At 56.8% G+C, this 26179-nt stretch overlaps 1 protein-coding gene across 1 annotated transcript in view; it reads right to left on the reverse strand.

Moving 5' to 3' along the window:
* Positions 1-25767, reverse strand: part of Myo15a (myosin XVA) — a 48412-nt gene extending 22645 nt beyond the window's left edge. Inside the window, exons 1-36 of the mRNA XM_021639539.2 lie at positions 22195-25767; positions 20376-20458; positions 19735-19798; positions 19116-19225; positions 18725-18799; positions 18430-18520; positions 15186-15191; positions 14866-14969; positions 14695-14758; positions 13800-13913; positions 13203-13364; positions 11710-11823; positions 11146-11204; positions 10930-11053; positions 10186-10281; positions 9759-9890; positions 9336-9461; positions 8819-8896; positions 7901-8049; positions 7751-7796; positions 7458-7582; positions 6777-6894; positions 6386-6561; positions 5953-6037; positions 5355-5408; positions 5183-5264; positions 4982-5112; positions 4464-4559; positions 3379-3614; positions 2017-2180; positions 1733-1805; positions 1358-1549; positions 940-1100; positions 749-843; positions 253-373; positions 88-155 (exon numbers count right to left, since the gene is read on the reverse strand). Coding sequence (XP_021495214.1) covers positions 88-155; positions 253-373; positions 749-843; positions 940-1100; positions 1358-1549; positions 1733-1805; positions 2017-2180; positions 3379-3614; positions 4464-4559; positions 4982-5112; positions 5183-5264; positions 5355-5408; positions 5953-6037; positions 6386-6561; positions 6777-6894; positions 7458-7582; positions 7751-7796; positions 7901-8049; positions 8819-8896; positions 9336-9461; positions 9759-9890; positions 10186-10281; positions 10930-11053; positions 11146-11204; positions 11710-11823; positions 13203-13364; positions 13800-13913; positions 14695-14758; positions 14866-14969; positions 15186-15191; positions 18430-18520; positions 18725-18799; positions 19116-19225; positions 19735-19798; positions 20376-20458; positions 22195-25767 — 7347 coding nt within the window. The remainder of the gene's footprint in view (positions 1-87; positions 156-252; positions 374-748; positions 844-939; positions 1101-1357; positions 1550-1732; positions 1806-2016; positions 2181-3378; positions 3615-4463; positions 4560-4981; positions 5113-5182; positions 5265-5354; positions 5409-5952; positions 6038-6385; positions 6562-6776; positions 6895-7457; positions 7583-7750; positions 7797-7900; positions 8050-8818; positions 8897-9335; positions 9462-9758; positions 9891-10185; positions 10282-10929; positions 11054-11145; positions 11205-11709; positions 11824-13202; positions 13365-13799; positions 13914-14694; positions 14759-14865; positions 14970-15185; positions 15192-18429; positions 18521-18724; positions 18800-19115; positions 19226-19734; positions 19799-20375; positions 20459-22194) is intronic.
* Between the last annotated feature and the right edge of the window lie 412 nt (positions 25768-26179).

Below are 26179 nucleotides of genomic sequence, written 5' to 3' on the forward strand. Positions count from 1 at the left end.
AGGTGGCCAGAGTGACCGGGTGAACCTATTCCTATGTACACACACACACACACACACACACAAACTTTGTGCCCTATTCCCACTCACCAGTAGCACAGCCTGCCTGTGGATGAAGGCTTGCTGCAGAGCCAGTGTGGAAGCATCCAAGCCTGGGACTGGGGAACCGGGCAGAGGGCACAGGTGTTGGGGAGGCAGGGGCACCCCTGTGCCCTGCCCAACCCTAGCCCTTTCACATGCTCAGGAAGCACTGACTGGGCTTGATCTTCGGCTCTGGAGGTCTCCTTGGGGTGTCTTCAGAAGCGCTGCTGCTACTTCCACCCGGCTGGCCCCCACCTTTCATGCGGTAGGCGACGGCTGTCGGCTTCTCCAGGTCCTGGGGCGAGCAGTGACTGCCTCATTGCTGTGATCCCCAGGATCCATGGCAACAGGCACTTGACACCAGCCCGAGCTCCCAACCCACCCCCTCCACAAGGACTGGCCCGTGGGAGTCAGTGTCTGGGCTGGGGTTTCCTAGGGCAAAGGGAGTCTTGTGAGATTTGGGAACAGGTGATCCAGCAAAGCCATTCCATAAGGGTGGCTTCTGCCACATGTGACAGCTGGGTCCTGACATTTAGCTATGGGACGTTTGGCCAGGGACACCCCCAGCTGCCAGGCTGTGGGGCTCAGGTGTCGCCCTAGGACATGGGACACGTCTCTGGTAGGGTGTGCTATTGAGCCTGCCACCTGCTGCCACCGTCTGTATCCCTACCGCATCCCCACAGGCCAGCACAGGGTCGAAGAGGCTGTCCAAGTAGCCATCCAACTCCCGGGGGGGCACCGCGGGCTCTCCAGTGCTGTCCACAGCTGGTGAGGGCACAGAAGGGCCAAGTTTACATCTCCTGTGGCTCTCCACACCCTCTGGTTCTTTTCCTTCTGGTGCAGTGGCCATTGCTGGTTGACCTTGGCGGGTCGATGTCCATCTCTGGGCCTCAGTGTCCCTGGTTGCAGCGTCCTCCTTGTGGCTGCAGTATTCATCAAAGGCAGGCATTTTGGGCACGTGGTCCTGGGGCTGGAGTCTTGTGGGTGTGTCCTCATCTGAATCCCAGCAGTTCCCAAACACCCTGTGGATGGAAGGGGAGGCACAGGATGGCTGACCCCAAAGAGGTCGCCCGAAATGCCCATGTGTCCTGGTTTGAGTGGCAGCTCCAGGCTCTAGACGCTGAGTAGGAGGAAGCCTTGAGCTCAGAGGCTCAAGATCCACTTAGCTCAAACCACCAAATAAAAAACCAGACCCCACCCCCAGAGCTCAGCCTTTCCCACCGACAGGTGGGCAGAGCCAGCTGCCCAGGAGAGGTGGTCTGGGCAAGTAACTACGTACCCTCTGTTGTCTCCCCTGCCAGCCAAAGGCCCGTCTGCACCCACAATGAAGTAGGATTTCTGCCGAGGGAAGTCCCTGAGCAGTTCCAGGTCTGACACCAGGTCCAGCACATAGTCATGCCCAGCCAGCTCTGCCCACTGGACTCCATTCTTCATGGCCACTGTCCAGCCCCTCCAACCATCAGCTATCCCCCTGATCAGTATGCAGAGGAATAGAAATACTGAAAAAATTGTTAGGCACTGTTTGGACCCTGCGCCAGGAGTCGGGCCCCAGGTACAACCAAAATGGTCCTCTGGACTCCCCAGGGATTGTGTCTCCTGCCCCTCCCTCCTTCCAAAGTCATAGGGTGCTGTGTGGGGCATTCTGGGAGCCAACCTGTGCTTTAGAATGTCTCCGGCCACTGCTTCTCCCGTACTCCAGGCGTGCACCGGGCAGGAGAACTGGTCACCTGGCACAGCCATTTGCTGAACTCAGTCTGGAGCATCTCCAGGCCAGCCTCTCTGGCTCCCATGCCCTTATCCCATATCTCAGCCCCCACGTCCCTGCACTGCCACATTGGCATGAGTCCCTCCCTAGCTTCAGAACCTTCGGTGGTTGCTGCTGACTGCAGCTGCTCTTCCTTTAGGAAGAGAAGCACCCTGAGGGTTGAGCCTACGTACCATTGAAGCAGCTCACATCTAGAGCCATACTGGCCTTCTCCTGAATGGCAATCCACTCGAGCTGCGTTGGGGGAAAGGTGCGGGCAGCCCCCGAGCCCATAGCTTGCAGGAGACGATGCTGGCACACAGCCTGGAAGCCATTCTGCCCATAATCAGACACAAACCTGGGGGAGGAATAGGGAGTTGGAGCCTCCTGGAGGCTCAGGCTAGCCCTTAGCGCTAAGGTGAAGTGGAACAGCCTCAGGTTACCTCACAAATGAGTAAGGTTAGAGAGAACCCTAATGGTCTCTCACAGCCTAGAGTGCTGAGGCTGGCCTAAAAAAAAGAAAGTCCCAGGTTAGCCCAGAAGTATTCAGTCTAGCACAGAAGTCCCAAGATGGAGTAGAATGGCATTGTTCGGATGGGGTGTGTGACTAAGCATGGGCCAGAACCTGCCTCTGGAGGGCTGTGCCCTCATCTCTTCACTCCATAGTCTGGGCGACTGTCCGCTCTTCGCCTGGCTTCCTAATTTTCATCTGTGTAAGAGATGGCTGTGATGGTCCAACTCAGCTCAGGGCCAGTGAGCTGTTCCCATTAGCAGGTCCCCCTCTTGCCTTTATCCATTCTGCCCTGAGAGGGACCAGGGTCATGCTTTCGAGAAGACCCCACCCAGGCAGTCAGGGGGCCTACCCTGCTGGTGGAGTCACCAGTCACAGTACTGGCTGAGGAACGGCCGCCTTCTGCATGCTGGCCTGGACAGAGGTCCCTCACAATCTGGGGCTCATCGCTCTCCCGCTAGGTGGATCCTGTTACCATCGCCCACTTACAGCAGAGAAAGAGACATACTGGCCCTGAGCCACGTGGTGGGCCCATGCACTATCTTTCACAGCAGCAGCGGGGACATGCCGTCATCGCGGAAATGCCCACAAGGCCCTTGCCATCTGCTCATCTCTGGCCCGCGAACTTAACATGTACTACAGAGTAGTTGTCATCACCACCCCCTTTCTATAGGAGGTGAAACCAAGGCCTGGAGACGTTAAAAGTCACAGAGCTCAACTTGGGATCTGAATCGGGGCTTCTGAGTCCAGCTGTGTTCCTAACCCGTGTCTGACCCACAACTTCAGCTCAGAACTCTTAGCTTCTTAGATTTCTCCATGCCTCCCTGTTCTGCCCCACCCTGGGTTCTGTCAGTTTTCATCCATTCTGACCTGATTCCTCCCCTCTGCAGTAAAGCCTGCCTTTCTTCCAGCTCTGGGTTCAGTTCAGCGATTGCAGCTCTGGCTGCCACCCGAGCTGGTTGGTCTTCTGGCGACACAGAGGCACCCACTGGCCTGACTCCCAAGCTCCTACCCGGCCACCTATTGCCCCGTGGGTTGCACTCACTTGAGAAGGAACTTGTCAAGGTGCGAGGAAGGCGCGAAGCCACTCAGGCAGGCGGCCAGCAGCAGCCAGCCACGCCTGGCATTGTAGGCGTTGTGATTGCGCCACACCTGGTTGGCCAGCTGGGCTAGGATCTCATCCCGCAGATCTGGCTCCACCAGCCCCCGGTGCACAATGTAGTTCCCCAAGATCGTCTCCTGGGTGCCGTGTAGGTGGGGGTCGCCCATGAAACGCAGGATCTAGGGCACAGAACAGATTCTCGTGGGCTTCTGCCCACCCTTCACCATGCATTCTTGTCATGGTCTCCTGCATAGACATATTTCCTCATAGTTCAATGTCGCTCTCCTATTCAATGTCAAACAGCCAACAGGAAAGTCAGGATCCAAAGTACACACTGGCTTCCTCTCCTGCCCATGAACCTCTGGTGGCCTCCATTCTTTGCCAGCATCCTCTTATACCCTTGGCCTCCATCTGGCTCCACTTGGTCCTTAGGCTTCTCAGACATTCAGATATGAGAGCATCACTCCCAGGAAGCACCTCCACCTCCCTGACTCTCTGGTAAAATGGGACCTGGGGCCTGCAACCTAAGCTTCCACTTTCCCTTTTTCCCCATCACTCACTTATCCTCCTCTCAGTGTTCCTGATTTTCCTAACAGGTAAACTCTCCTCTCCAATGCCTCCTCCTCCAGGCTGCTTTCTGTGGCTTGTCTGGCTGTACCTGGGGCTCATGAATTCCCTCTGCACATGGTAGTGGTCCTAGGTCAGAACAGGAACTGTTCCTCTTAGTCTGGGGAGTTGTTAGTAGGTGCCAGCGAGCCTCCGAGGCAGCATTGACAGGAGGATGACTGGGAAGAAAAGACCTCAGAAGGAGGCCCAGACCTTTACGCTAACAAACTTCTGTATCCAAGAAGAGACATGGGACCCAGGAGCTGGGCTTGAAGGCCACAGAGGATGGCCAGGGCATAGGGGAAGTGTGTAACCGCCTATCATGTAAGGCTATGCACTTGACGCCTGGGGGCAGGGGTGCTTGTGGCCTGGTACTGTGGCAGAGCTGTGCACTTGCAGCTGGACGGGGACAGCTCTCGTACCAGCTTAAAGACACGTATGGCTTCCGCATGGTGCTCCACAGGCAGCCGAGTGAGAGGCATCTTCAGGGGCACCGTCAGCATCCCAAAGGAGGGTTCCTGGGGACACAAGGAGGGCATGGGAAGTGACATTGGGGACATATTCATGTCTACCACTTTGTGTTGGGCAAGAGTGTAGGAGACCGTGAGGTGGGCTCCCTGCTCCAGTGCCTAGATGAAGAAGCTGAGGTCTGGAGAGAGTAGACTGTGGCCCACAGAGAGCAACTGGGGTGGGAGCAGAGCAACCCTGCTGGGCTCTTCTTGGAGGACAGGACACAGAGGCAGGTTCTGTGCCGCCTCCTAGTCAGGTTCTGACTCTCCCAGGCTGCCTGGTGAGTTATATAGCCGCAAGTCCAAGGAAGTCTCACTATTGTTAGGGCTACCCAATGAGTTCATGCCCACCCCAAAAGAGCTTTCAGGGGGGGCTGTGTCAGGTCTGGGTGTCAGTGCCCATGGGTCTGGGCACTTATCCCAGCCATTACCTTGAAATGGCATCGGATAAACTTGGCCATGGGGTAGTTGTTGATGTCAAGGGGAAGTGTGACACAGGGCTCAGCCTGAAACCTAGGAGTCCGGACCACGGCCACTCGGGCCACACTCGACAGCTTGAGGCCTGTGGACAGCGGAAGCCTGTGGCGACTGCGCCCTTCGCCCCAGCCCTCCCCCGCTGTGAGAAGACACACCTGCTGCTGCTTGCAGGAGCCCAGCCACCTCAGCTGGCACCTCCAGGTGTCTCACCGGCACCACCTCACGCTTGCTCAGCTCCTGGATGGGCAAGGCATGAAGGGACAGTGGCCACACCTCACCTGCTGGTCTCTCTCCCTGCCCCTGCTGTGGCTTGGACCCTGCACCCACCTCCTGCTCACGTAGCCATGCCTCCTGTGCCTGGCGCCTCCGCTCTGCCCTCAGCTGCAGGAGAGCAAATGGTCAGGGCACAGGTGGCAGAAACCACGGCCAGGTGGCCAGGGCAGGCGCGAGCAGTAGGGAAGGGCCTGTGGCCTGGAGGCTCCTGGGGGCACTGATAGAACTGAGGTAGTGACAAGGCAAGGGAGGCAAAGGTGTCGCCAGAGATGGGATGCAAGGAGGTGCCAAGTGGAGCACTGGCAGGACCCCTAGGAAGCCTTGTTTCCCTAAAAGCATTGCGTGCCTTCTCAGCTTTGGCAATTGGTTTATGTGATGGGGGACAAGACTGGCAGAGAGCTAAGTACCAAATCACACTAACGACACTCAAGTCACCCAGTGCCAGTCGTGCCTGAAGCTCACTATGACCCCAGTGGCTACATCCTTCCTACAGCATCTCCTTCCACCCTTCTCCAGGCCCCAAGGGGCACACCAGGAAACAGGCCTCACAGGAACCACGGGTACCCAGCTCAGGAAGAAGGCATGGCAGGGGCTTGCATGGAGATGGGGATCCTCTTGGGGTAAGTGTCCTCCCACCCCGGCAGGTGTGTACCTTGAGGTAGCGTCGGCGGTTCACGTAGGTGTGCACCAGGGAACGGAACTTCACCACACTCTGCCTCATCTGCTGGTAACGTTGTCTGAGGAGTCAAGGATGAGGCCACGGGGTGACAAAGAGCCAGAGATGCCTCTGCCACTGCCCATACTTCACTCTGGGACTCATGGTCTCGAAGGAAAATGAGTTCAGTGTGGAACAGAGATGGAGTCAAATCCACACGGCAAATGTAGTGGCGGGGCCTGGGTTGATCTCACAGTGGCCATGTGCTACCCATCATGCATCAGTCCCTGATGTGTGGGTAACCGGAATACCCTCCCCGCTGTGTCCACAGCCAAAGGACAGTGACCTTCCTGTCGACCAGGTCACCCTTCCTGTGGACGTCCGTTTCAGCTTGTGTGCCTCCGGAGACTTCCCCTTCGGTGGGCCTCACCTGGCTAGGAAGCCCCGGGCTCTGCTCTGCAGCAGGATGATCTTCCGCCGCAGGGAGCGGAAGCGCCGTTGGATGAAGAAGCCTCGCAGGTAGCGCTGCAGGGTGAGGGCAGCTCGGTTCTGGACTCGCTCCCGCATGCTCTCCAGTAGCTGGTGCAGGTGCTCCTTGAGGAAGAGCTGGAAGTGTGAGGCAGCAATGATACCTCTATTGAGGAGCCCACAGAAAACAGGGCTGCCTCCCGGAGCTTGGCTGGGAGTTTGGAGCCGCAAAAGCTAGGGTACCCCTGACATGTGGCAGATGGGGCACCTGAGCAGAGCTGAGGCAGGTTAAGCTGAGGCATCTGGGCGCCCCCCTTGGGTATCGCTGACTGTGGGGGGTCTCCAAGGCTCACCTTGCTGACCCCAACACGGTACATGTCTGGAGTGACTGTGCATAGTCGGCTCAGCAATGACACGCACATCTCCCCATCTGCTGGCACGCTGAGCTTGAGGGCCACCAGGCAACGGTACCTGGGGAGCCAAACTGAGCCTGAGGGCCTGATAGTACCCCATCCCCATGTCTGGGGGTGTGGTCCATTGGGTTGGGGGGCTGGCTCACAGCACTGTCCTCCAGAGTAGTTCAGGGTGTCAAAACTGTAATCTGCCACTTCTGCAAAGCAAGATCCTTTACTGACATCTGCTGGAGCTTGTCTTAATAGCTATCAAAACCTCCCTAGAGAGATTCAACACAGATTCAACTATGGAAACAATGGTTCCCCTCACCAAGCCTGGTAACCTGAGTTTAATCTCTGGTGAACTCATCTCCTCCACGTGATGGAAAGAGTACTGACTCCTAAACTTGTCCTGTAACCTCCATACAATACACACTGTGACATATTTGAGCCGCCGCCCATTAAGTGAAGACATGGAATAATAATAATAATAAAGCAGCACAACAGATGTATCGCCCATGTCAAATCTAGCGTGTTTGTATAGTGCATAGCCTGAACAACAGTGCTGACAGATCCTGTGAGGCTTAGGCTGTGGGGGCCGGGGAGGAGGCTGTGCAGCTAGGAGCTACCTAACGGAAATACCTGTCGATAAACACCTGGAAGGGGAGCCGCACTGGAAAGCCTTCCTTGCGGATCCGCACGGTCTCCAGAACCCCTGAATAGCGCAACTGTGCCATCATCACATCTGGCTCAAAGAGTCCTGGCTCCTAGAAGGATGCCCAGAGAAGACATCTGCACATCACCCATTCGGGTACACAGGCACTCTCAATGCTGAGTAGTCTCTGCAGTGGCAGGTGGGGGGCCACAGGGGCCGAGCCACTTTCCCAGAGTCACACCTCGCGGCGGGAAGGAGTTGGCCTTCCCAGGGGCCTCACCTTCTTATGGTTGGGTTTCAGGCAACGCACGAACAAGGGGTTACACCTGGGCAGAGGCAGGAGAGGCTGTGTGAGAGCTCAGAGAAACGGAGTGGGTGCTAATGCCCTGAGGGCCGAGGGGCAAAGGTGAGGCTCTCCCATCCAACCCACCTCTCCATTTTTTCCACCAGGTCCAGGAGTGACTGCTGGAACTTGGCTGCCACAGTGTGAGCCTTGTAGAGTCGGGTAATGGAGCTGCTCTTGCCCAGGCGCGGAGGGGCGGTCTGCGCAGCGTGGGTGGAGAAGAGGTGTGCCACCACCTGGAGGGGCCAGGGGATTGGAAGCCAGCGGCAGACCGACGAGGAAAACAGATGGAAGCAGCAGGTCGAGGGCAAAGCAATAGCAGGCAGACCGACGAGGAAAACAGATGGAAGCAGCAGGTCGAGGGCAAAGCAATAGCAGTCAAGTCCCTAGCCTGAAAGGTTCTGAAAAACAACTTGGCTCTTGATGTTCCTCCCATCCTGGCTTGGATATGGGCTCAGCACCTCCCAGGGGACCCAGCCCCCAGCAAGGCTGCTTTTCCCTCTCATTCTGGGGAATGTGTAGCACTGGCTGTGAACATGGCCCTGGTCAGGAACTTCCGCCCCTTTGACAGATGAGAAAAAGCATGGTCCACAGGGTAGGGGATGCAACTATCCTCTGTCACGGGTCCACCTGCTGATGAGCAATGGGGCTGGCCTTCCAGGGAACCCAAATTAGGCCTCTACGCACTCCCCAATGTGTCAGACTTCAAACAAAGACGAAGAATTCAGAACTCAGTCTCCATGGCCTGCTGGTTAATACTGTGAGCAAGGTTGGAAGGGTCTTAGAGGGACTGAGGTGGGGCCCAGGCGGGTGGGCTGGCAGGTAGCTGAGGCAGGGGTGAGTTAAAGGGCAGGACCCAGTTACCAGGGCTTCCCTTCTCCTGGACTGCGGAGAGCCAGGGATAGAACTAGTGGAGGCTACATCAAGTAAGGACCACTAGGTGCTGCCAGGAATGTGGGCAAGAGCCACAGGGGTTGAGGTGGGGGAGAGGCCAGGCTGGCTTACCCTCGTGCGGCTGTGGACAAACAAGTCCAGCACGTCTTGACGCACTTGGTCGTGATTCTTGTCTAGGAACTTGTGCACCTGAAAATGGGAGCTAGTAGATCCGTGGCTGGTCCCACCCACCCTCACCTGTCTGCAGCCAGGATGCACCAAGAGCTCGTTCCCAGTCCTCTACATTCCCTCATTTCCTGCCAGACGCTGCCTGCCCTCTGTCCTAGAAGGGAATGGGCTTGGAATGGGCTCTCCTCTCTGTCCTGGCTTCTCCCCATCCACTCCACCCTGTTCACCCTTCCAGGAGGGGTGCTATCCAGACTGGGCCTCAGAAGAATGGCATTATTAGCCCCGATTTATTTTTCAGATGAGGAAACAGGCAGAACTTAAGCAATTCCCCAAAGCCACACAGCCACACAGCTGAGGGGCTACAGAGCCGGAACTGGAATCACGGCAAGACCCACACTGCGGTTCTGTCTCCAGCCTGCAGGACACAGCAGCTGAAGCCGTGCTGGCTGCTTCCTCTCACCTGGTAGGTGACCTTGCCTGCATAGTGCTTGATGGTAAACTCCGGCAGCGGCATCTTGGGTTTGGAGTAGAGCGGGTTGGCGCCGTGGTGGTAGTGGCACTTCTGGAGGAATGTGTGGTCTGTGGCCTGTGAAGGAGAGACGCAGGGGGACCTGGGCACCTGCTCCTGGCCCAGCCCCAAATGCTTGAGCCCTGATGGCCCACAGCTGTGGCTGAACCAGCCGACTCCCAGCTGCCTATCCTGACGTCGTACCCTGTGTTTAAGTCAGAGCATGAGGGCCAAACCCAGGCCACCTCATCTGGAACGTCCATCCTTAGTCACTCCAGGTGACCATACGTGCACATTTCCTGCTCCAGGCCGGAGTGCAGAAGGGTGACCTCGGTAGGGAGTCGGCCAGACACCTCAGCAGTGTCGGAGGCTTACCTGTGGGAAGCAGCACTGGTCATCCAGGATGCGCAGGATGCCGTAGGGCTTCAGGGAGATGAGGTTGATGCAGGGCTGGTTGTCAGCAAAGGCGATCTCTCTCCAGTCCATCTGCTCTCGGATGTACTCCTCCTGTGAACAGTGTGGGCCCCGTGACCCAGGCTGACCTATCTCTGTGTCCTGCCTTCTGTAACATGGAGCCAGAATCCTACCAGGTCCTACCAGCAACAAGGACCTGTGGGGCCTCCCTTTCCCAAGAGGACTCCTCTCTGGACTCAGCAACCGCAGACCCCTCCCTCCAATCGCAGGCCCTGTGCGTGCTTCTCCTGCTTAGACTGCCGTTTTCTCCGTGTTTCCTACACCCTGTGTGGTCAGAAAGGCCCCTGAGCAGCCAGGATGGACAAGCAGGAGTGTGGAGGCTGCATACCTGTTCCTCCTGAAAGACAATCTTGTTGAACAGGTACTGAAGGTTCTCGTTGGCGTAGTTGATGCACAGTTGTTCGAAGCTGTTGAAGCTCAGGTCCTGCCAAGCACATGGAGGCTAGGTCTGGTTCCTCCTTGGTCAGCAACCCATCTGTCCCCCAACATGGCCGCTGTGTACCTTTACCAGGTCCAAGCCCAGGCCTCTCCCCCTCCCCTGAATTTCATGTTTGCAGTTTCAAAAAGCTGAACCCTGACCACAGACCTGGGAAGGTCCTCGCACAGCAGGCGTAGCCCATAAAAGAGCCAAGAGCTCAGGCCACCATGTCTTCTGCCTGGCTATGCCACTTTCTGGCTGTCTGTAAAATGGGGACCCTGGCAATACCTGCCTTACATGGCTTCTGGATGGAGTGAGTGGCTTTAAAACAATAGTGCCTTTTGAGTGTCTGCTGTAGGCACAGAAGTTTTACCCAGTCTTTCCCCATTACCCTCACTGAGCACAGCAGTCTCTCCACAACAATATTGGTTCCCCAAACAAGCTAGTCCCGTCTCCGATACCGCTCCTTCACGTAGGAGTGGTTCTTCCAGAAAGTTGTCTCTGACCCCTGAGTGGCTGACTTGAAGGCTCCCCAGTGCTATCTAGCTACATGTCAGAGCCGTGGTGACAGAATCCTGTCACACACTGTCCCCAACTGGCCTCACTGAGGAGCTTCCCAAGGGCTAGGCCCAGTCTGGTCCTACTTGTCCCTACCTCGAAGCCATATATGTCCAGGATGGCGATGGACAGTGTATCTTGTTTCGGGGACACGAGGGCATTGACCCTGGTGATGAGCCAGCCAAACAGCAGTGCATACAAGACCTTGGCGATGGCATCCCTGGAGCAGAGGCCATGTTGGCTGAGGGTGAGTGGGCTCAGGGCAGAGGTGCTGGGGGTCTGGGAATCAGGCCAGGTGGAACACAGTCTCACCTGGCATCCACAGCACTCTCCACTGTCAGGGGTGTAAAGATCTTCTCCCGAATTGTCTCCTGGGAAGAACATGGCCTTTGAGTGACAGCTGGCTGGCCAATGGCTCAGGAAGCCCCTACAGCTGGGAAAGGGGTACTGGAGATATGGGGTAACTGGTCTCAAGCTCCCTGCTGGCCAAGGCAGGACAGAATGCTTTCTCTGTACTTGGACAGTCAATCAAGAGAGACGGTTGCCGGTGTGATGGGGGAGACAGGCCTAAGGAGACATCGGCCTTGGGATCAGCCTGGAGGAAGAAGGGCCTTAGAGGAAGCCATGACCCAGCCAGGATCAGAAAAGTTTTCCTGAGTGAGCATTTCATGTGTGCCTGTGTCCACCCCATTCCCTACCCGCCCAGGAGTGGAAGAAGAAGAGAATCAAGACTGGGAAAAGCACACGTGGAGGCCTGAAGTGAGGCTCCACCACTCCAGATTTGACTGGAAGCTGACCTGAGAGGTGGGGAGGGGAGAGGGAGGTGTGGCCCTGGAGGCATGGGGCCTTGTCCTGGGGCGGGGCCCTCAGACTCACGGTCACTTTGAAGGTAATGGCTTTCTGCAGGCCCTCAGGAGAAACCTGAAGTAGCTCTGCCACAGCCTGGATCTCCCGGGCACTCACCACCGAGGCCACCTCCTGGGCATCAGTCTATGCAAAAACACCAGGGCAAAATACCAAGGCAGTAAGCTAAGCTGCTGGGCTGAGTTTAGAGTTCTTGTTAAGGCAAACACAAGCTAGAATGCCAGAGAAAGCCCCGAGAAGTGGAGGAGGCTCGCTGGGGTAGGAGAAAGAGAGTGCAGACACTCAAACAGCCTGGTGTGGGGGTGTGGCTTAGAAGTAGAGTATTTGCCTAGCATGTGTAGGGTCCTAGGTTTCATCCTCAACACCAAAATACATATGCAAAGCAAAACAGATGGGCTACAGACCCAGTAGATGTTTTTGTATTTACTAGATGGAGTAAGTGTACAGATGGATGATGCACATTAGAAGGTCTGGAATTCGGCTGGGGAGGTGGCTCAGTGGATAAAACACGTGCTGTGCATGTGTGAGACCCGAGTTCAGATCCCAGCATGCAGGCAAAGCCAGGCCTGGTGGTGCTTATCTGTAATCCCGCACTGAAGGGACGGAGCAGTTCCTGGGGCTCAATGATCAGTCCTTTGGAAATGGCAAGCTATGGGTTCAGTGAGAGGCCCTATCTCAAAAGATAAGGTGTGGAGCAATAGAAAAAGATGGTCAGCAATGGAAGAAGATAGTCAATGTTGATCCCTACTCTAGCCTCCATCACATGGGCACACACACATACATACATACATACACACACACACACACAGGGGAGGAGGAGACAGAGGGGGGAAGGAAAGGGGCTGAAGAGATACTCAGCAGTTAAGAGAATTTGACCTGAGCTGGAATCCCAGCACACCACAACCATCTATTTCTGCCTCTGGGAGGTACAATACCTTCTTCTGGTCTCTTTGAACACTTGCACACACATACAGACAAAAAGTTTAAAAGACAGACTTCTCGGCACTGGCCGGCTATCGAGCCATATGCTTACAGTACCAGAACTTGGAAGGCCTGGGCAGGAGAACTACATAGCAAGACCTTGTTTTATGGGAGGGCAAGGATCAAATCCAGGCCTTCTTGCACGCTACGCAAGCATTCTATCAACCAAGGGACATCCTCAGCCTAGAGAGACAGGCCTCTCTCAAAATGACCAAAACATCCACAACATATAAGAGAAGACTGATAAACAGCCTAAAAATGATTTAAAAAGAATATAGATTGCAGCACCCCCCAAAAAAAATACCAAGCTTATAATAAACAAAACAAAATATAATAAAACAAAAACGTTACGTTTTCAATAATCTGAAAATAATCGTCTGACTCTTCTAACATATACAGAGAATTCTCACATATCATGAGAAGAGACTAAGCCCAGGCAGGGGTGTAAGAAACGCAGGTGACTCGTGTAACCAGAGAGGAAGCTCACAGGCCCGGGTGTAGCTTTGCAGCTGAGTGCCTCTCACCTCATGTTTCTCAAAATAGACATTGCCCAGGTGTAAGATGGAGGCCAGGATGCGGAAGATGCTGTCCTGGTCCTCACTGGTGAAGCCCAGCACCTCCATGGCAGCCAGCAGGCGTCGGAAATCATCGGCGTCACTCTTACCAGCGATCTCACAGTTCCCACCCTGGTTCGGGGCAGGAGCTGGGGTCAGTGTCCCACCCTTAAGCTGACGTCCCATCCGGTCCTGCTTTCCAGGAGGTTCTGAGGGGGCCCAGGAGAGCTTCACAGACTGTGAGGAGGGGCAGCTTGCCACCTGACCCCAGGCAGCATCAATGGAGGGTGGCCCATAGGCCAGCAAGCCTTTGCATGTACTCCTCACCCACACCTCTACCTAGAGGTGCTCTGTTGTCCCCATATCCCAGAAGAGAAAACTGAGACCCGGAGAGGGGCCATGTAGTCCCATCACATTGGCTAGTTCTGTTCTAGGCTGTGAAGAGATGAAGGGTCAGGCACGGTCCTCTCTCTCCTGAGGCCCGGTGTTCCTGTCCTCATTGCCAGGAGCCATGTGGCTTTAGGGCTTTCGGGCCACAGAGCTGGGTGGCCCTTTGTGTGTGCTCACCTGGTTCAGGTAGTAGTAGGTCTCAGCTTCCTGCAGGCTGAAGGCCTGCCTCAGTTGGGCGGGGAGCCCGGCCAGCAGCTCATAGAAAATATGATAATTTCTCTCGTTTTTGGCCTGCGGGGGAGGCAAGGGGGGTTCAGAAAAGGGTGACCCCCTCAGCCACGCAGCCGTGCTCAGGTTTGCATGTAAGCATGCCCACACACAGGGATCGGCAGGCAGGCTGGCTGGCACCACTGCGGTGACACCTGAGGGTGTCTTGGTGTGATGAGGTGCTGGTCTAGCTTTGCTTGGAGAAACAGGAATGAGCCCACCCATTTTTCTCTCATGTCCGCTAGCCCCGCATGCCCGGAGATGTGCAGCTGTGTGACCCGGATGTTCACACAGGGCTTTAGGTGGGTTACCTGGCCCATTTGGTCTTCTTGAGCCCCAGTCCCCGTGGGATACCATGGGGACAGACCTCACAGAGCCCATCTGCTGTCTGGAGACATTTAGTTAGTTAGAAGGGAATGTGTCTCACAGTTGCGAGGTGAGGCACTGAAGGGTGGGGCTCTGATAGGATAAAAGGGACTGCATAGGATAAAGTGGCTTCCCTGAGCAAGAGATGTGACAGCATGACCTGGAGGAGGCAAAGGGTTTGGGCCATTCATGCACCCCCATGTTCCTGGGGTGAAGAACAGTCTGTTGATCTCTTGGGTAGGGATGAGCCAACCAGGCTGTCGAGGTAGAAGAAGAGATGTGGCAGGTCGGAGGCTCAGGGACAGAGCATGCATGCATGCAGAGTCCACACACACACACACACACACACAAACACACACACGCCCACATGTATACACATACTTGCTCATCTGAGCCAGGCTCCGAGTGCTGGTGCCGCCCAGGCCAGTGGCCTGCCTACCTGGAACACGATCCGTGACTTCTCCAGCAGGTACTGAGAGGTTATGGCACCAGAGATCACACCCCTGGGGAAGCACGATCGGGTCTTGGGGACTGAGGTGACCACTCAGCCCTGGGTGTGGGCCACGGAGGGCTAGTGATGTCTCTGGGCATCCGCCACAGCCCTACTCACCCTTCTAGAAAGATTTCCACAAACTTCCCAAAGCGGCTGGAGTTGTCATTCCTGACGGTTTTGGCATTACCAAAGGCCTCCAGGAGAGGGGTTGCCTCCAGGATCTAGACCAGGATGGAGAGGGTGGGAAGAGATGGGCACTGGGCTCAGAGCATGACGCTAGATGCTCAAACAGAGGCAGGAGAGGTGACTTGAAGGGGATTCCTTACAGAACTACAGTCTCCTCTCTGTCCCTTGCAGCCCCACCCCATGCTTAGCTCCAATCCCTGTGCTCCCTCCCCGACCATCCTGCTGGTGGTCCACACACACACCCGACATACCTTTATCTTCAGAGATGTTGGTGAAGCCGGAGCGGGGACGAGAGACAACAAAAGTGGTTCACTAACAAGACCAGACACCTCTCCCTCCAGGAAGCCAGGAGCCTTGGGCTGTGGAGAAACTGGTGGGCCTTTTTAGGTCCCTGTTGCAAATCCCGTGAGCCTCCAAGACCCCAGGTCAAGGGGCTAAAGCATGGCCTTGGGTTGTAGCCTGCAGCCAGTGTGCTTGCAACAGGGCTCAGCGATGCCCTGTTCCTTCTACCCCCAGCTGACTCCTGGTATCCATCTTCCAGTTTTCTCTTGGACATTTCCTTGCTCTTATCTCTCCTGTTAGCTCAGCACAGTCTGGAACCCACCCCATTCCTGTGGTGCCTACCTTATCGGGGCTAACAACAGTCCTGCTCTGACCTGCAAGCCCAGCCCTGTCTCATTTCTCATTGCTCCCCCCCTTCAGTGTGTCCGAACTGCTTCATCAGTTCCCCTACATTCATCCCTGTCTCAGGACAGTGGCACCTGCTGGTCCGTGTGCCTGGAAGCGCCTGCAGGCTTCTCTCTCCTCTTTCAGGGAGCTCTGCAGGCTCAAGGTACTCAGCGTTTCAGCAGATACTTTTCCCTGGGTATTATCTGTGTCCCTACAGGCTGTCAGCTCTGTGGATGAGCAGGTATCTGTCTCCTTGCACCCCTGAGTCCCTGTCTCTGTATGGGGCTAATGGATGCACAGCAGGTCCTCAAAAAAATTCTCTAAATGGTTTGTAAAAACAAGGAGAGCAGAGCCACCCAGGGTGACCATAGCTAACGGTGGCAGCCACCTACAAGTACCGACTGTGTCCCGGACATTTTGCCTTGACACTTGCTCTGTCTTTTTTTTTTTTTTTTTCCAGTGCTCGCTATGAACCGCAAGGCCTCACACAGGCTAGGGAAATGCTCTGCCATATCCCCAACCTTTTAGTTATTATTATTTTAGTTTGAGACAAGATCTCACTATTTAGCCCAGGCAAGCCTTGGGTTCACAACCCACCTATCTCAGCTTTTCCAGTACCTGGGGCAGTAGGTCTGTGACACCACACCCTAATTTTTGTTCACATAGGTACCCTGTACTTCTGTACATAGGTGCTATCATCATTGATGTCTCAGACTCAGAAACCGGGATGTAGAGAGGTGCTGAAGGATGCCCATGGCCTCCAAGAAGAGTGGGTTTCCAGGGTTCCTGGTGAACGCAGTATGTGCCTTACACAGTATGCATAAGTATATTATGTATTAATTAATATTATGCAATAATTAATAGCCAGGCGTTGTCTCTGGTTAAGTCACATCTTCAGGAAGAAGTTTTGGGGAGAAGGGGGCCCCATTCCCACGGACACGACACCTGGAACCTCGGGGTGGGGGCAGTGCTGATCTGTTCACATCCACCTCAGTCAGGTACCCGCAGAGCTCCCAACAGAGAGCAGCAGAGGGCGGGGCTGCCTGCAGTGGCTCAGGGTCAAGTTCAGCAGGGCATTGTTCTATACTGTCCTTCAGTCTGGGAGTCCTTGGAAGGTTCCAGAGGCTGCATGGCCTCTTCTCTGCTCCTGGTGCCCAGCGCAGGACAGGATATGAAGCCAGAAAACTGGGGTTGGGGGGGGCATCTCATGGGCTAGTGTGGATAAACATTGGAAGGTGGAGAAAGACTGGTTCCAGTGAAGACAAGTGGGCAAAGCTATTCCATGAGACGGACTTTCTGAAATGAAGGAGGTACCACAACACCACTTTGCCGGCCAGAATGTATGGGGCACACCCATTGGTAAGACCCTAGATCCAGCCATGCCTAAAACTGACCCTAGATCTGACCTGTCCACTGTCCTCATGCTGTGTGCCTGGCCCAGAAACTCAGACCCAGCATGTCACACATCCTCACTTGTTTCCTCTGCACCTGTTGCCATGGAATGTAAATTCCTGCCCTGTTACCTCATTTGGGAAGGGTGGCCCACTGGGCAAGTAATTTCTCTTCCCAGGCATCAGTTTCCCAGTCTGTAAGTCATCACAGACGCCATTTCCCAGGGAGGCCAAGGGGCTCTGTGAGGGCATACGGAAGACACCTAGCCCAAGGAGGTGCTCATGGAACCCCCCTTTCTCCCAGCCAGGTAGAAGAAACTGAAAACTGCCTAGAGAGGAGAGGGCCTGGGTCGACCACCAAGAGGTCCTGCAGCATTGTAGCCATTTGCCAACTCGTGTGGGCCTAGGGCTGGGATTTTGAGAGCTTGTGCTTTCCTGAACACCGAGCTTTACTGGCCCCCGAGTCCTGGGTTCCCATCGTTTCTGAGTGGACACCTGCTGGGCACCTTTTCCCAGCAGTTCCTCTGCACCTATGCTGCCCGTGGTCGCTCTTGGTTTAGCCCTCTTCATAATGTGGCCTAGTCCTTCAGTCAAGTCCAAGGCTGGCTTTGCCTCGACCCTGAATGCATCCTTGCATACCGACACCCCAGTCACCAGCATTTGGGCCCCCGGCTTCTCTGATCTGGGAGTCTCTGTTGTCATTCTGATGTCCCGTGGGATCCCTAGATCTGTTTGCACCTTTGCACAAGATTTTTTTTCTTGGTCTTCTCACTCTTCTCAGACCTGCTGAGGGCCTCATCACTGCATCGTGCTTATAACGATACTCCCTAGCTCTCTTCCTTTTTTTTTAATCCTTAACATATATGAATATGACTCTCTAGTATACATAATTACTCCTTCATCTTCTACCCTAGAATGTAACTCCCACAAAGTTGCAAATGTCCTGTCTTGAGACATTCTGTTCCTTGCTGAGCCCAGAACACAGCAAGACCTCGGTAAAGCTTTACTGTGGGAATGGATGGGTTTCCAAGAGAAGTGTCAGGTTGCAGGATTTAGTGTTCTCGTGTCTGGCCAGCGAGCCTGGAGTCTGCTGCTGCCTCTGCCTCAGGCTATGCCCACACCTGAACCTGTTCCGCATCTGGATACGAGACTACAGTGATCCTGGGCCATAACCAGAAAGACAAGGTCAGGCTGGAGACCAGAAACTAAGAATGGCCTCCCTCTTAGTCCCCGGGAGCTTCCCTGGGGAAGATAGGAGACAGAGAAGACTGAGTTGAGCCAGCCCTTCTGGCCTATCTGGAATCGAGGCTCCCTTCATCCAAGGACACATCCAAGCTCCTGGTCTCTTGGAGGTGGAGGCACACTCAGCGAGAGTGCTGGGCTGGGATCCAAAGCAGACAGGGCAAACACACGCTAGCTGGATGGTGGGTCTTACCTGCTGCATGACGTCCCGTCTCTGGTTCATGGCAGCCAGGCAGCGCAGAATCAGCTTCGTGGCTTCAGTCTTTCCAGAGCCACTCTCCCCACTGGCCGAACACGGGGCCAGAATGTTAGCACTCCTCCCCTCTCTCCATGTCCACTCCAACCCAGGAGCCATGCAGTGGCCCAGAGGTACCCAGCGCTCTTCCCAGGGCTCATTAGGCCTGCATCCCACCATCTAGATGCCTGGCTGCAAACCCACTGCCCAAGGTGCCCCTATCTGTCCCCAATCCGAGCACAGCCTGGCTCACCTGATGATGACACACTGGTTCTGTTTGGCATCAAGCATTTTGGCGAAGGCGAGATTAGCAATTGCAAAGAGGTGCCTGGTGAGACAGGTCATTACGTGGCACTCTCTCTGACAGTCAGTTTCCTCAGACCCAAGACTGCCAGGGGTTGGGGGAAGGGGAGTAACTCTGTCCAGCCAAGCAGCCAATGCTGCCCACCCTTCCCCCTCAGTGAGAGCCACAGTGGCCTCTAGAGGGGACTGTGCCACGCCTAGCGAGAGACTGAGCTGAGTGGCGGGTTGCCTGTGTCTACCCACCCCAACTCGTGGCTGAAAGGCATCCAGGGGCTCCCCAAGATGGGAAACGGACCTGGAACACCGCAGGCCCGTTCCGTTCCCTTCCCATAGATACTCACGGGGGATTCTCTCCCAGGGCACGCCCACTGTACTGCTGCACCTGCTCTGGCCCATAGATCGAAAACATTTGGTATGGGTTCACCGACACCAGAATACTGCCGATATAGGTCTGCTGATAGACAATGACATCAGTGCCATGGTCGTCACGGCCATCTGTGGCCCCCTCTTCGTGCTTTTGAGCAAGGAGTCCCTTTCCAATGGAACATGTGTCTGGCTGCCCTGCTGCATTGTCTAGCCCTACGTAGCCCAAGAGGGTCTGTGCTCTAATGGAGACTCAAGCTCTGCACAGGCTGAAGGTGTGAACGTGGCCTCAATCAGGTCAAGATGTAACCTCCTGCCCACCTCATTTATTCACAGTCAGGCCCAGGCTGCAGGCATTTCTGTCCCATGCCAGGGTGAGCCACCACAGTCTAGAACTGGGAAGCAGGGAGCCCAGGTGTCCTGAAGCCATGAAAGCCCTTCCAGGTGTACATGGCTTTCGGAAGTGGCTCCAGGCCACTTCTGACCAGCTCTGGGGCAGTCCTTGTAGCTCTGGGGTCGCAGATTCTCTTCCATCTTTCTAACGACATCTAGTCTAGAATCCAATCAGGTCTTTGGGTCGGCAAGCCCCAGACTTACATAGATGAGGTTTCGTTCAAATCTGGTCTTTAGGTTGGCTAGCACAGTGGTCTCTTGGAGGTCTCTGGAAGGACATGAAGGGAATGTGAGGATCCCCAGCCTGGCAGAGACTCCCCCCTATTGGCATGGTGTCCTGGTCAAATGTGTCTGGAATCAAGCTCATCTCTGCCACTGACTAGCTATGGGTCTTGGGCAAGATAGTTTATCTTGTGCCTCAGTTTCTTCATCTGTCCAATGGAGTGGCAAACATCACACCCACTTTCTGGGACCCTGGTGGACACTGGGGCCGAATACCTAAGGCTGGATTACCGTGGTTGGAGAGCTTTAGGGATTCCAAACACCTGCCGGCATTTTCACAGTGGCTGCCCATATCTTGTGGATGAGAAAGTGAGGCGCAGAGCGAGAAATGATACGTCCACAGCTGCCTAGCTAGTCAGTGGGATGGCTGGGATCTGAACCAACGACTGTCTAAGTCACAGAGCGTTGACTTGTCACGTCTGGCTTCTGTGACACTTGATGACACCCCTTGCAAACGGGGAAACTGAGGCTCTGGAAATGTCCAGGGCGGCAGACAGCCCGGCACCAAGGCTGGGAGTATAGGGATTCCCTACCAGGACTCCTTCCTCGCCCCGCCCACTTACTCCAGCTGAGTCATGTCCTCCACACCGTCTTCCCTGCGCTGCTGGCGGGACCGCACGGAGGGCAGGTTGCGGATGGAGTGCATCTGTGAGAGAGGGGTGGGGCACAAACTGGAGGCCTGGGTAGACCCTGGCTTGGACTCACCAGGCACCTGCTCCCATTGTCAGAGCGGAGCTTTAAGATTAGATGCTGGAAGTCTTTCGGCCTCCCTGCCTGAGAGTGCACATAGGTCTGTGTGTAAAGCATCCTGGGTGAGCGTGCCTGTGAGCCACAAGTGTCCCGCTGGGGAGTGAGCACACACAGACACGTTCACTACCACACACACACGAGTCGGCCCCCTTCCTACTTCTGTCCTCTCAGCGTCCCTACCCTGCTCCCCACGGGCCCCATGTGTCGGCTTGCGTGACGGCTTAAAATGGGCATTTGCGTGTCGACGCGTGAGGCCACTGGAAAGACAAAGGTGGAGGTTGTCCCAGGATGGACCCAGCTCCTGCCTAGGGTAAGTGTGTAGATACTGCGTATGCACCTCCTGGAGCGGCCCCGCGGGTCTCACAGCTCGCATGCGTATCTGTGGTCTCTCAGGATGCTGTGGCTATGCGCAGGTCCATGTGCTTGGCTGAGGGCAAACACTTAGATAGGTGCTCTCAATGCGAACTTGGCATGTGCCTGTGGGCAGCTGCCAGGGTCCTCCCACCTTAAGGATCCTGAGTGTGGGAGTCCTGATGTCAGCTTGGGGCTGAGGGATCGCCACGGTGCCCATTATGTGTGCCTAGGTAGGTGCACGCTCAAAGGGTACACCTTTGATAGCGCGCACCTCCGTGGCTGCCACGCCTGCTCAGACTGGTCACGCGCCTGCTCTCCTTGCCTGTCCCTGGGGTTAGTCACCCATGCACGTTCAGCTGCAAGGACCTGCAAGGCTCTGTGTAACCGTGAGCACACACACGTGCCGCCTTGGCCTTGCACCCCGGTGCACCCTCCCCTAGGCAAGGAAAGAGGATACAAGAGGGCCTGCATCCTGCGCGCCCTCGCTCTGTTAAGTAGGACGCAGCCGGTATCAACCCTCCCGGCCCTGGCCTCCAGCCCACCCATCTGCTCACGTGCTTGCCAGCGGCCACAGACCCTGAATAATTCAGCCACTCACGTATTCCAGGGTGAGGAGGGCCCAGGCATCCTTGCCCCGCACCCCTGGGCACCCTGTGCCCCGCTCCCGTAATGCTGCAGCCCACACAGCCCGGGGCACCCGTCGTCGGGGCCAGGGTCCCCCTAGCAGCCAGGCTGCCCCCGTTGCCATGCCAAGCCAGCCTGCTGCCCGCTCTGCAGGGCACGGTCTGCAGAGGTGCTAAGTACCGCCCATCACATCTTGCCCCACCCATTCTAGGTGTCTCCAGGGAGGCTAGGGTGATCACCCACCTCCTCCAAGGGCCACCTAGCATCCAGCTCACCTTCCACCACGTATGTGGCAGCCAGTCACGGGCTAGGGCTCCCTGAGACAGGCTGCCTGCCTATACCCCCCAGACTCCAGGCTTCTGGGCCTCAGTTTCCCCTGCTCGGCAACAAGCAAGTCAGAAAGTAGGCTCCTGTGCCTCCATCCACATACTGCTCCCTTCATCTAGGGCCTGTCTATGCTGAGCACTGCTCCGTTCCTCCCTCAAATGCCCTGCAAGGTCCAGTCAGTCCAGCCCCTCCCCCACTTCAGAAGGGGAGATGGAGGTCCATGTAGCTCGCCACTTACCAAGGCCACCTATGACTCCTCAGGCTACCTCCCGTTCTGGCTCCTAGACCAGAACTGCCAACCCCACCCTCTGACTTGTGCCTTCATACCTTGTTCTGGAAGCTTTGGGAGCCAATCTTTTTCCAGGGGCCCTTGTGGGACAGGTAGTCACCTCCACGGCCCAGGAGGTGGGACTGAAAAGAGTGGGTATGAACTCGTGGCCAGGGGCAGTGGGCGTCTGCTGGGGGCCACAGGCGGGGCCAGCGTAGATTGCAGGTTTGGGGTCCTGGGCCATGCTCTGGGTCTTGGTCTGGCCGCTCCGGAGGCTGCAGAGGAGTGGGCTTTTTTTGCTGGAAGGAGCTCAGCCCTCGCACCTGAGGCATGACGATGGCAAATCGCCCTGGTGCAGCCTTAGGCTGCACACCAGCCTTGAGCGAAGACCCTGGGGCTCTGGTGGGGCCCAAGGGAGCTGGGGCCCTGGACAGTGTCTTCCAGCGGCGCCACGGCGGCCACGTAGCCCTTGCCTGCTTACACGGGACCAGTGGGTATGAGACACTGGCTCGTAAAGCCTTCCCCTCTGAGCCCACATTTTCCTTGGGAGGTTCTGGGTTCAGGGTCTCAGGCTCAGCTGGTGGCGGAGGGTCCCCTGGGGTGACCACTTCTTCAGGATTCTCCAAGCTGGGGCTGGCTGACTCAGTGAGTTGCCCAGGCCCTGGTTCGTGGTGTTGGCCCAGGAAGACACCAGTTAAATTGGAGGCCTGGTCCTCAGGCTGTGGTTCGTGTGCAGGGCTCACGTGCTCCAGCAACGGGTTTTCAGGCACTGGAGGGGGCCTGGAGAAGCCTCTAAGGCTGCCTACACCGTCAGGCCACGGAGAAGGTGGGCGCTGTGTAGGAGGCATGTCCACATCCCAGCTGGGGGCCAGTGGGGGCACTGTCCAGGGTGTCTCGGAGTCGTCCGGTTCACGCTGGTTCTCTTGCTGCTCCAACGACCCCGAGGCTGGGCCCCAGGGCCCAGCACTGGGTGGTGGGTGGTAGGCCCTATGTACCCAGGGCTTCACAGCCCGGGTCGGTGGCTCGCTGAGGCGCCGCCAGGTCCGTGGAAGGCGGGAGGGCAGGTTGAGGGACCGGTGCCGTGGGCCGTGGCTCAGGGGTGGAGGCGGTGAGGGTGGTCGTGGAGAACCTAGCACTGGTGAGTAGTGTGGGCCCAGGCGCCTGGAGGCTCGACGAGGGGAGAAAGTCTCCCGAAGCGAGTGAGGCCTGCGCGGAGGGGGTGGGAAGGGTGGCTGGAAGGGGCCCCTTCGCTGGGATAACTGAGGCGACAAGGGCCCCAGCGGCGAGCGGTAACCCTGGCCTGGCAGGCTCCTAAGAGAGGGCTGGGGTGAGGGCAGATGGGGCCTTCTCCTTGACCCTATCAGGGAAGCTCTAGGGAAGCCAAAAGCTGGCCGCCTACTTCGGGAGGCCCTGAATGAGGGCTGGGGTACAGGAAAGGCCAGAAGGTCAGGGGCAACCTCTGGGCTGGTTCGAGGGGGCTCAGCAAAGCCCCACCAATTTGCCTGGGGTGTAAAGGGCACATGAGCTGGGGCAGCCCAAGGTGGCGGATGTCGGCGGAGGGAGCCATAGGGTGAGCTGTAGGGGGAAGCCAGCCTCGGAGGCCTGGACAGGTTGGGCGAGAAGGGCGGGGCCCGTGGTGACCCGGGGCTGGAAGAAGGCCCCGGCACTGGGGGGGAGATGAGCGCGCTCCAGTGGGTAAGGGTCCGTGGTGCCGGCCTGGGTGAGGGCGGGCCGTGGGAGTTGTTGTTGTTGCGAGCCTGCGGCTGACTGCGCCTCAGCACGATGGGCGTGTTGGGCCGATCCGGGTCCATGCCGGCCAGCTTGTAGCCAAAGCGTTTGTAGGCTGCCTCCCTGACTTGGGGCCGCCCCCCTCGGGCCTTCTGGCTGCCCCTGAGTCGTGGAATGGGCTTCTTTTCTGACAGTGTCTTTTTGAGGAACCGTGCCAGTGAGGTGGCTGGTCGTGGTGTTGGGTGGCCAAAGTCAGGCCCAAAGCCTAGGCCTTGGCGGGCACGGAAGGCTGACAGGGCCCGCTGTAGGTTTCGCTGGCGTGGCGTGAGGAAGCTCCAGTAAGGGTGGGTATAAGGAATGGCGGGCACTGGAGGCATCTCCTCCTCTTCCTCCTCTCCCTCTGCATCCCCTAGAGGCAGAGGAATGTCGAGGGAGGGTGGCAGGGGCACCTCCAGCTTCTCCTTCCCGAACAGCTTCACCTGAGGCCTCGGGAAGAGGCGGAACTTCCGGATGAGGGACAGCTTGGATCTGGACGGCTTGTCCATGCCTTGCTGCTCGAAAAAGGAGGCACTGGGCAGGCGGAAGGAGGTGCTCTGCCGTTCTCCACCCACTTCCTCAGGCTCCTCCAGCTCCGCAATGTCATCCATGGGGTGGGCATACGGGTTGTGGGGTGACAATATGGGTGGGGGCACCCAGGGGTACATGAGAGCTGGCTCTTCTGGATATAGATAGGGCACCCCGGGGGGGTAGATGGCCTCGGCCCCACCGCCATAGACGCCTTCAGCATAGGGAACCCCGTAGGGATCAAAGTAGGGTACATCATAAGGGGTGTCATACGGAAAGTCGTAGGGTGGGTACGGCACGTGGTGAGGGGCATAGGGATCCAGGTAGTAGCTGTACGGGTAGGCCTCATCCTCAAAGCTGTCATGGTAGCTGTAAGGAGATGAATACCCCGAGGGGGGCGCATATGGGGGCTCAAAATCGTCGTAGCCGTAGCCATAGCCGTAGCCGGGGTACAGGGTGTCGTAGTAGTCGGGGTGGTAGTAGCTGTACGGGTCTCCGGATGGGTACCCGTAATCATCGTAGGGTGGCCAGGCTGGGCTGTAGGCCCCGAAGCCAGCCCAGGAAGGCTCCTGCTCCTCGTAGCGGTGCAGCGACTGCTGGTCGTAATAGTCGTCGCCCTCCCGGTGGTAATCATAGTATTCACCCAGGTCCTGGAAGCCCTCGAGCCCATACAGGGACTTGCGGGAGCCTGCATGCCGGAACGGGGCCTCGTCCTCAAAGGGAAGGAAGCCCACGGGCTCCCCGGAGGAGTAGATGCTGTGGCTGCGGGGGAACCTGCGGAGCCGGCCTCCGTGCCGCAGGATCTCAGCGCCAGAAGGGAAGGGCAGCTTCTGGGAGCCCACGCGCGAGCTTGAGCCCTGGAGCCAGGCGTCCACGGTGGCCTGCTGGCTGCCCGACTCCTCGGCCTTCTTGAGGAGGAACTTCTTGGTCAGCCAGTTAATAGCTGTGGACGCCTTGCTAAGCGACTGGGCACGAGGCTTCAGGCGGCCGTAGCCACGCCGTCCCGGGAAGCGGATCACCATGAACGAGGGCTTCTTCCCCTTCATCGCCCGCTTCTTTTTGCCCACACGCATCTGCGTCATGAGCTTGGATGTGGACTTGAGGACAGTACGGGCCTTCTTCTTGCGTTTGGTCTTCTGCGGGCCAGTGTGGAGGCCCCAGAAGAAGGCTGACGCACTCCGGAACTGACCCTTCTTAGAGATCTTGGGCGTGCGGTCTCGGAAGCCCATGAACAGCCGAGATGTGCCCTTTAGGCTCCGTTTGGGTTTCTCAGGCTCCGGGGCCTTCTTACCCTTTTTTCCTTTCTTAGCTTTCTTCTCCTCATCTTCCTCTTTCGCCATGGTGGCCTCTGTGCCCGATGGGCCTGGGACAGGTGTCACACGTTCAGGGACTTGGAGACACTGCTTTGAGACTGGCTAGGTCTTCTCGCGTGCTGCAGGACCTACTACAGTCTCTCCTCAGTGACTGAGCAGCTGGGACTGGCTGGGTGGCATGGAGAGGAAGGATCCATAATTCATCCTCTAGACCAGCCTTGGGTTTCACCTTTGAGAGGTGGTGGAAAGTGCTTGGGTGTTGTTTTCTAGTGTGGGTAGACTGGGAGGCCTGTGCTGGGGCAGCAGGCTGGCTTTAGAGTCACCATGGCAACAACTTGGTGCCTCTGGCCAAGCCCTCCTGTGTCCCAGATGGCTCAGCTTTACGGAGCAGGACATTAATCTCCAGAGGGAGACGTCATCTGCCCTGGACACCTTTCAT

This window comes from Meriones unguiculatus, chromosome 11, assembly GCF_030254825.1.
Source record: "Meriones unguiculatus strain TT.TT164.6M chromosome 11, Bangor_MerUng_6.1, whole genome shotgun sequence".
Lineage (NCBI taxonomy): Eukaryota > Metazoa > Chordata > Mammalia > Rodentia > Muridae > Meriones > Meriones unguiculatus.